General features: G+C 28.1%; 1 protein-coding gene across 4 annotated transcripts; it reads left to right on the top strand.

Annotated features, from left to right (window-relative positions):
- The first annotated feature begins 765 nt into the window (after window positions 1-765).
- LOC110616244 (2-alkenal reductase (NADP(+)-dependent)) lies at window positions 766-7,568 on the top strand. 4 transcript variants are annotated; one of them, XM_043957126.1, is made up of 5 exons: window positions 766-821; window positions 5,376-5,613; window positions 5,730-5,907; window positions 6,681-6,847; window positions 7,020-7,568. In XM_043957126.1, exons 2-5 carry the CDS (start codon window positions 5,377-5,379, stop codon window positions 7,479-7,481), a joined length of 1,044 nt encoding a protein of 347 aa, XP_043813061.1. In that variant the 5' UTR covers window positions 766-821; window position 5,376; the 3' UTR covers window positions 7,482-7,568. The 4 variants fall into 4 exon arrangements, with proteins under 4 accessions (XP_043813061.1, XP_043813060.1, XP_043813059.1 ...); XM_043957125.1 differs by lacking the exon at window positions 766-821 and having other exon boundaries at window positions 5,299-5,613; window positions 6,738-6,847; XM_043957124.1 differs by lacking the exon at window positions 766-821 and having other exon boundaries at window positions 5,299-5,613; window positions 7,035-7,568.
- Window positions 7,569-10,756: the final 3,188 nt, after the last annotated feature.

Below are 10,756 nucleotides of genomic sequence, written 5' to 3'. Positions count from 1 at the left end.
GAAATACTAAGATCAGTAGAAAAAAAATCTTTATTACAAAAAATATAAAGTTTACTATTATAAATTTATAATAGTAATATGTATAATTATTGCATGTTATTGATACAAACTTATGATCATATGTATTTGACAATAAAATTATGATTGCTGCTAAAAAAATTATTAGTAACAATATATATTGAAGTTTAAAAAACTTTTAAGTAAGGTCTATAATTTTTGTTATTACTATATTTTTTTTATATATAGTTGATAGTAATTACCGCTGTATTTTTATCAATATAGCAATAAAATTAATATTTTTGTAAAATTTTTACTGCTAGCTTTAATAATTGTTATAGTAAACTTATAATAAAATTAAATCTAAATCCTCAATTTTATTTTTTTTTCAAAGAAAATGTAATATTGCAATAAAAGGCCCAAGGCCAATTCAAGGGCTATTAGAGGATCTTGCATTAGTAGTTTCTAAGACAAAACAACTCAAATTATCCTAACAGTCAAAGAAACTAAATATTGAAATTTGTAGATCCAATGTCGTTGCCGCTTACAGGCAGAGAATCGACCAGACCAACATCGACAAACATAAAAAAGCTCTTTTTCCATCGAGTAGATGAACACGGAGGCCACGAAAAAAATATTTTCAAAGGATTGATCTAATATAGGTCAGCGATCTGAGGAAGCTTCAATCAAGGTCAAAGCGTTGTCCTGGCTACGGAAGGGAGACCTAAGCATGGCCATTGCTTCAAGAGAGCCATGAGGGTCAACCACCATGTAAGAGAATACAATGGTTTAAGAACTTTAGAGTACCTTAGATCCAACCATTCAAGAACCTCTCTTGCATTCAAGTTATCAATGGAGACAAATTGAAGCACTCACTAACAATAACACGAAATAAACCCCCAAAAAAGACACAGATCAAACAAATACCATTTCTATTCCTACTTAAATTCACAAAAAAAAAAAAAATATTTACACCTACTCAAATGAAGAATACTAATCCACGTGGGACAACAATGCTACCCGTATTCAGAGAGGCAAGGAAAGCTATACAAGATCGTATTTGAAAGGTACGAGTCTCATAAAATTAAAGAGGATTTTCTCTCTCAAATTCTTTAAACAGAGGATCTCAATTCCAAATTTAAGTATCTAAGCATTACATAATAATAATAAAAAAAATTTTATACATATATAAAAGGCAAACGCTCACTAAATAATAAAAATTAAAAAAAATTATTATTTAATTAATACAATATGAAAAAATTTACTAATTAGTATCTCGATTTTAAAAAATATATTAAAATATCTCTAATATTTTAAAAAATTTACTAGTTAGTTTGTATATTAATTTTATCATTAAAATTTTATTATTATGTCTCTATAATTTTAAAAAGTTTATTAGTTATTCTCTTTAAATATTTAAAAAATTTATTAATTAATCCCTTCGTATTAGAAATAATTTAGACTTTTTTATAATACTTAATAATTAAAATTGACGGAGATACTAACTATTATACTTTTTAAAATATTAAAAATATTTTAATATATTTTTTAAAATCAAGAATCCAACTAATGAATTTTTACACGCGATAAAAACTAAGTAATATTTTTTCTTAAAAATTATCCTTAATTATATTTTTAACTTGTATTCGTTATTTTGACTTATAATCATTATTTGATACATCTGTATTTTAATACTTAATTTGTTATTAAATTAAGTTTATGAAGGATTAATGGTTAAACGTCCTAATACTTTTCAATTTTTAAAAGATTTATCCCATATTAAATCTATTACATATTCTAGTAATTAATTTATATATTCCTGGTTATCAATGGCAGTTAAATTTATACAGTATAATTTTGATTTTTTTTTATATTTTTCTTAAAATTGTAAAAAGTTGTAATTTTAAATTAAAATAAATATCTATAAAAATATATTTTCTCTCTTTTTTTAAAAATAAAAAATAAAATGTACATCCTTCCTTTTGACAAACTATTTTCTTTGTTCAAAAAGCTAAAATATTTTTTATTTTAATTCAAATATGAATTTTTTATTTTTTCAATTTCAAAAAAAAATTACATTTTTTATTACTAATTTTAAAGATATTTTTTTAATAAAATATAATATTTTTAAATTTCAAAATTAATTTTTTTATTTTATTTAAAACAAATAAATGGAGGGATGTGAAAGGGTATTTTTGGTTTATTATTTTCTTTATTTTTATTTAGATAACAAATAAAGAAAATAAATAACAATAGTAGTAATAATAATAATAATAGTGTTATTTTTCTTGAAAAATATTGAAAATAAAGTGAAAAATTATAACAAGTTTATAATTTTAGAGAAAATAATAATAAAATAATTGAAGTTATATTTTTTTTATAATTATACTATGATTTTTTTTTTAGCAATTCTATTCTATGATTAACGGCCATCAGTAACGATAAAATAAAGATAAATAAACTATTAAAATAAAGGGTAGATTTATTTTTTAAAAAAATACGCAGTTGATCAATTTAAAAAAAAAAAAAAAACTTTTAAGATTTTTTTACTCATTAACCTTTTGATCAGCTGAGAACAAGAAATTCACATATATATTTAGGAGAATTTTATGGTTATTTTATCTAAATCAAAGTAAAATTTACTTTGTTAAAAAATAGAATAAATTATATTTTAGTCTTATAATTTTAACATAATTAATGGATTAATTTTTGTATTTTATTATTTAACTGATTAAAGAAAAAATAAATATTTCAAATACTTAAAAAGACTATCGTGAACACTTAAATCCTTTTTAATATAGATTAAGAATTTTATATTATATAAATTATACTTTAATTTTTAAATTTTAAAATAATTAATGAATCAATTTTTATATTTTTAAAACTAAATTGTTAAATTTCTCTATATTAAATTCATCTAAAATTATATTTTTTTCATTTATTATAGATCTTAGGTCAAATATAATGTATGATCAAACTTTTTATGAAAGTATAATTTTTTTTTAAAATACTTTTTATAAAAATTTAAAATCTACTTAAAAGTTACTTAATACTACTTAAAAATAGCTGAAATTATAAGTATTTTCTAAAATTTTTGAAATTATAAGTATTGAAATATTTTAACGAATGAAAATTTAAGAATAAAAAGTGTTAAATGAGATATTATAGATAAAAATTAATAGAGATTTAAGTATTCTTTTAAATCAAAAATAGAAGATCAAAATGTTTAAATTATAATAGATGAAGACGGACGGAAGAATTTAAGTGTATAATTTTAAAAATATAAAAATTGATCCATTAATTATGTTAAAACTTAATGATTCAAGTGTAATTTATTTATTTAAAAAGAATAATAAAGATATTTCTATATTTTTATGATAAAAGTAAATGAAAAGATCTCTAATTTAGATGGACTGATTATAGAGTAATTTAAGTGTTTAGTTTTAAAAATAGGGATTAATATGCTAATTATACTAAAATTCAGATCCTAAAATATAATTTATCCAAAAAAATAAATTAAACTTTATGAAAATTGTATGCATATATTTATAGTAAATTGATTTTTTTCCGTAAAGCAATAATTTTGCGGAACATATATATTAAATTAAAGAAAATTGATGTTTCTAATATATATATATATATATATATACTTTTTTACAAATTAATATAATAAAAATTATATTAATTAATAATATTATTATTAGTTAAAAATACTACTTTATTCTATTATTTATTAAAAAGTAATTAATATTTTTATATTTTTTATATGTTACTATTTTTTATTAATTTAATAATTTTTTTATAAAATAATTAATTTTTAGAAATATATATTATTTCATATTAATTTATAACATGTATAATACAAATTTATAGATTTTAATTTTTAATTTTTTAAAAAATATGATATTATATGTTTTTAAATTATTTTTATTTTCTATTAATATCAAATATTCTCTGTGATATGATTAATTACGAAAAAAATCAATTCATTTTAAAAAAATTTGAATTAAAATATAAAATTTAAATAATGGTTACTTTGTTTTAAATAAAATAACTATATTTATATTATTTTTTAATAACAGTAAGGAGTGTAAAAAATAATTCTTTATCAGATAATAATCATTAATTAAAAACTTTTTAGCGTCCCCTAAAAGACATGTTTGAGTGAAATGCAACGGTAAATTGATTAACATATATTAAATTTAATTCAATAAAATCGACCTAAAAAAATATAAATTTTATTTTAATTAATTACCGTACATATATATTTAATTAGTAAATGTATCTGAATAAATCTTATTTCAATCTCTAATTTTAATATTAAAAAATATTAAATTTGCCATCTGAATTTATTTATAATTAACCTGTGAAATTAGAAAAATAAGACATGATTATAAAAATTAAAATATATTTGACTTCACAATTAAGTAAAATGCATACGTACTGCAGCATAATGTAGATACAATATCATAAAATAAAATAAGAAAATTACAAAGTATGTGAATTTTATTTTTTAATGAGAAGAACACAGTAAATTATATACAATTAATTTCAATCATTTAATTTTTATAATTTAATAAATATTTAAAAGTTAAATTATTGTTAAAATTTATATAGGTGACCACGTGGATGACCATGTTTGAAGAGTTGACCATATCCAAAAATTATGCGGACAAAAAATCGATAAATTCTGGTCCAATTTCAAAGTGGCTTAATAGACCATATCATTTTAAAGGGAAAATTCAAAGTGAATCATTTCATATAGACTAAAACATATATTTTTTTTACTAAAAAATATATATTCATATATTTTAGATACATGTGAAATGAATAGGTAATTATAAGACAGAATAGGTAATTAAATAAAATTTTAACTGAAGCATTATTTATGTATACACAGAAACTTTTTTTTTTCAAATTTTTACTTGTTTTTAATATTTTATCATGGTTAATTTGAATATTTAATTGGCAATTGAATCGAATTAAATAAAATGATGATAAAAAATACATATCATCAATATAAATAAAATAAATAATGAAATTATCAAAGAAAAATCATATCTGTGTCATCAATGACCTTATAATGAAATTAGCGAGCAAAATTTCTTTTACGAAGGAAAAGACGAAAGAAGCAGCAGCAGAAGCAGAAGAAGAAGAAGATAATTTGCAAACTCTAAAAGGGCTGCTGAGGGCTGCCATTTGACAATTTTGGGCAGCCTCGATTTTTTGCATCCCGATTTGACCAGAAATATTCACTGCCTTAAGCCCTTTAAAAGGCAAGCAACTCTGATTTGCTTCAAAAGAAGAAAAACAAAGACACCAAGTGATCGCCGAGAGACAGACATATTTATATCAAATTAAGAAAGAAGATTATACATAATGGGTGACGAAATGATCATCAGCAACAAGCAGGTGGTATTGAAGAACTACGTAACTGGGTTTCCACAAGAATCTGATATGGAAATTATCACTTCTTCGATAAACCTCAGTGTTCCTGAAGCCACTAAGGATGCACTTCTGGTGAAGAATCTTTACTTGTCGTGTGATCCTTATATGCGTGGCTGCATGACCAACCTCGTCGGCCCTTCCATTGTTTCTTCTTTCCAGCCAGGAAAGGTCGGTGAATCTTTTTTTTTTTTTTTTTTTTTTGGGTTAAATTTGCATAGGTTTTGGAATTTCTTGATGTTAGTTGATAGTTGTAGATTTGGTGATGATCTGAATTTATCATGCAGCCTCTTACTGGATTTGGAGTGATGAAAGTTGCGGATTCTACACACCCAAATTACAATAAAGGAGACTTGGCATGGGGTTTTACCAAATGGGAAGAGCATAGTCTCATAGTATCACCACAGCTTTTATTTAAAATTCAACATACTGATCTTCCTCTTTCTTACTACACTGGAATTCTAGGTAAAAAAGATTATCTTCTTTTCCTTCAAATTACTACTGCTCAACAAAACCTGGAGATTTAATTAGCATTAGGTTATAATTCGATCACATTTACTTTCTACGTCCAGAAAACAAAATATTCACAACAATAGTGGTAACTTATCAAAATTTATCGAAATAATAATGAATATTAATAATGAATATTATAATTTGTTTGTAATTTAATAATGAATTAATAAATTTGTTATTTAATATTGTTTGTAAATTTAATAACCGATCGATTATTAACTCCATTACTAAATCAGCAAAATATTAATAACAGATCTCAATCCGTTATTAAATTGGTTGCTAAATCGATTAAATAAATAATTTAAATAATAAATAAATAAAATAGTAATGAATTTAATAATGTGATACTATTTATTACTAAATTAATAATGAATTTATAACGTAATCCAAAATATTTTTCTCTAACATTGGTGAGAAATAAGTACATAACATCTAATTAAATTTCTTTTTATTTTTGATATATATCATCTAGTATCTAATTTTCATTGGCTCGACTAATCCGGACATATGAAAGAAATTTGATTTCTCTTCTAAATTACTCATTTATCCAAATAAAATAAAATAAATAAAAAATTTCTTTTTCCTTTCTTTTCTCTTTCATTTCCTCCATTAATTTTTCTCCAATTCTCTTCCACGATTAATTAAGAATCCAAACATAGGATAAACTTTTATTTTCCAGTGAGAACCCATGCAATTGTTTTGTTATTTCATGCTTCTTTATGCAGGGGTTGCAGGTATCACAGCCTACGCTGGTTTCTATGAGGTTTGCTCTCCAAAGAAAGGAGAGTATGTGTATGTATCAGCAGCATGTGGTGCAATTGGTCAGATAGTTGGCCAACTCGCTAAATTAATGGGTTGCCATGTTGTTGGAAGTGCTGGATCAAATCAAAAGGTGACCCAGCTCTCAACTCATAGCCTTCATATCACTTGGAAAACATTTGTCAATATTCATTTCTTCAATCCATTCAAGAGCATTACCAAAGATATTAATTTCTTTTTCATTTTTATAAATCTGCAAGCTGATTTTCCCCCCCTTTTCTTCCCTTTCATTTCTTCAACGCAAGGTTGATCTGCTAAAGGACAAGTTGGGATTCGATGAGGCTTTCAACTATAAGGAAGAACAAGACTTAGATGCAGCTCTTAAAAGGTATTTTCCTCAAGGCATAGACATTTACTTCGACAGCGTCGGAGGAAAAATGCTTGATGCGGTGCTCCTGAACATGAGGATCCGAGGTCGCATTGCTGCCTGTGGAATGATCTCTCAGTACAACCTTGACAAGCCTGAAGGCGTCCATAACTTGATGTCTATTATCGGAAAACGAGTCCGTGTGGAAGGATTTGTGACTGGTGATTTCTATCACCTTTATCCGAAGTTTCTGGAACTGGTTGTTCCTTATATCAGACAAAACAAGATTATATACGTTGAAGATGTAGGTGAAGGACTTGAGAGTGGTCCGATATCTCTCATCGGATTATTCACCGGCCGGAATATTGGAAAACAATTGGTGATAGTTGCACGTGAATGATATGATTATAGCCCTGTTGATGGTGGGGTTTATATGACAGTGTATTTTATGGCAGTTGAATTATTGTAATATAATCATTTTATTATTTTCATCAAAATATCATTTGATTATTTTTATTATGTTAAAAAAGGCATAATATGAAATATAGTGAAAATTTTAAGATTGGAAGTTTCCATAATCAAATAACTTATTTGGAGCTCCCTCATTACTCCATCTCATGGATGGATTTATCTGAATCAGATAAATTTTTTCCAATGCAACAAATATATTATATTATCTACCACTAACTACTAAAATCTATTCGCCAATGAAATACACATAACAAATAAAATAGTTTAAGATCCAAATTAAATTTATTAAATTTTATTTTTTATAAAATTATTTATATATTTAATTATCATGGGTTGATGGAATATACAATCTCAGCTTAATAAAGTGACACTTCAGAACAATTAAATAAATTTTTCAGGAGATAAGCAAAAGTTTACGGATTCAAAGGAATTAAAAATTTAAATAACAGTAACAATAATTTTTAAATTAAAAAATAAATTTGGAAATTAAACATAAATATTAAAATAGTCAAATTAAAAGAAAGCAAAAAAGATACTGCAATTAAAGAGGGAATGAAAGGGATTGAAAGAGGAGAGGAGAGGAGAGGAGAGGAGACGCTCCCAAGTCCAAACTAAAATCGAATTGAATACGTTCAGTATTGCGTCGTCACATACGTCACCTTCATGGAAATTATAAAAATATAAAGAGAAACTGACTTAAATTAAAATGTCTTTATGGAAATCAAATTTCAATAATGTAAATTTAAAATCTCAATTTTATTTATTTTTTAATTATAGAAAATAACAACCAAGGTTTTATGAGTTGAACAGACAGAAATTATATTACAGCTTATTATTTATATAGCGTATTTTATATGAAATTTCAATTTAATTATATGAAATGATCTAATTAATTACAGATGGATAATTATTACATAGTTTTTAAAATAATTATGTTATATAAGTGTTTTATTATTTATTTATCAAAATGATAAAAAAATTTTGCACATATTATGTGTATTTATCTCAACAAATAAAACTAAAATAAATATATTATAATTTTAATGAACTCTTTCATGTTTTTAAATAAAACTTATTTTAAATATTTTGAATACATGACATCGTGTAAATAGAATTTATAATCGATGACCGCTGGTTCTAATATCCAGACTGAGATCGAGTCCTAAAAAAGAGACAAACCAAAAACTCATTAGAGCTTACTGTGCAAACTGACCCATCAACACACCCTCCAACCCGCGATTAAAGCAGGTTGGGCTAACCGAAGGTCCAGACTGGCTAGAAAGGAGTCTATCTCATTTGACGTGACAGGGAGTAGGAAAGCAAGTTCAGCTATGCCGCGATCCTATCAGCACGGGCGCCGGAGGGGAATTAAATGCCCGTCTGACTAGGATGGGTAAGCAAGTATGCCTGTACGTATGACTCTGCGTGACATAGACAAGTGGTACTGTAGCAGGGTGGCGGTTATGTATCACTAGAGGACAAGGGAAAAAGGAATAAGAAAGGTAAGCGTGACCCATTCAGACTAATCTTTTCCATAAACACAGAAAACTTATTCCTTTCTAGATCTCAGAACATTAATTGGCGCCATATGTGGGAACGAAGGAGATTGTTTTGTCACCGAAGTTTCCATTTTCATAACATCCACTGAGATCCACATGACTAACCATAACGAAAACCATACCACCAATACCCCAAACAACCTAAGTTCTACTCATGAAGATCAGCAGTTCTTATTTTCTAGCCCTACAGCTCCATCAAACCAACCAACCATATTATTTAACCCCTTGCTAAACTCGACGGGAATACACCCCGGATAACCTTATCTGACTAGGAGCTGCAAACCATGGCTCTCTAATTCCAAAATACTGCCTACTGCCTAGGGCAAATACTGCAGCAGAGGGGTCTCAACACCTCACTAAATGTACTCCCTGCGACTGAAGGCTTCAACGCCACCAAACCCCAACTCACCTTCAACTACCAAGTTCCCAACAAAACAGCCGAAGGACAGGCGAAAGGAGCAGAGAAGCTAATAGGAAAAATGAGCCTGCGGTCAAAGCAAGAGGCCGGAGAGTAAGGAAGCTCATAAAAAATAATGAAGCTAAGAGCTATTTTGCTAAGCCAACGAGGAGGTCGAAAAGTGAGGAGTTGGAGAGGGGATACCGCCTAGAAAAAAAGCCAAGGCAAGAGGATACAGATGTAGACCAGAAGTTGGAGAGATTGAAAGAACAGCTCTTGGTTGAACTGGGAGTACAAGCCTAAACCTATAAGAGTCGAGGCCAGCCGAAGAGATCCAGACAAGTACTGCCAGTATCATTGAACACACGGCCACGATACTAATAGCTGTTACCAGTTGATAAACAAAATAGAAAGACTTATTAAGAGGGGGCACCTCAGGAATTTCGTGAAAAAGCGGGAGGGAGAGAAGCCTCAGCAGAATGCGATAGCAGAGAGACCTCGCAGATAGGGGGCAGGGCCTGTGAATGATGGCTTTAGTGGGACAATTAACATGATCATGGGGGAATTGGAGGTCGGGTGAGCAGGAGAGGAAAGAAGAGGAACTGGAGTAGAGAGAGGAGCAACAATGAAATCATGCAAGTAGTGGAGCACTCCCCGGTGACCATCTCCTTTTCTCCTGAAGATGCCCACGGAGTCCAGATGCCTCATAATGATGCCCTAGTTATTAAGTCATCATTCACAACTTCTGGGTCTGCAAGATCCTGGTGGATGACAGGAGTGAAGTGAACCTACTACCCTACAGAGTCTTTCAACAGATGAACATCCCGGAGGAGCAACTGGTTAGAGACAGGCCCCAGTTAAGGGGATAGGGAGAATCCCCATGGCGATGGAAGGAAATGTAAAGGTGGCCCTGACACTGGGAGAACCACCCCTATCACGCACCCATTATACGATATTCCTTGCGATAAAGTTCCCCCTGAGCTGCAATGTCATTCTGGGAAGACCGGTGCTGTATGATTTTGAAGCAGTAACTAGTATTCAGTACCTGACCATGAAATTCTCCATAGAGGTAGGGGTAGGGGTAGTCCAAGGAAGGCAAAAGGAAGCCCGGGTGGTATATATGGTCATAGTGGTAGAGCCAAGTGCAACTTCAGAAGAGGTGAATCCAAAAGTCATGGAGGTTCAGGGTGAGAAAAGGAAGCCAAGATGGAGCCCATTGATGAGCTAGAGACATTCCCATTATCTGAA

The sequence above is a fragment of the Manihot esculenta genome, chromosome 5 (genome assembly GCF_001659605.2).
Source record: "Manihot esculenta cultivar AM560-2 chromosome 5, M.esculenta_v8, whole genome shotgun sequence".
NCBI lineage: Eukaryota > Viridiplantae > Streptophyta > Magnoliopsida > Malpighiales > Euphorbiaceae > Manihot > Manihot esculenta.
Note: the sequence above shows the minus strand (reverse complement) of the source record. Positions and strands in the feature narration are given on the sequence as shown.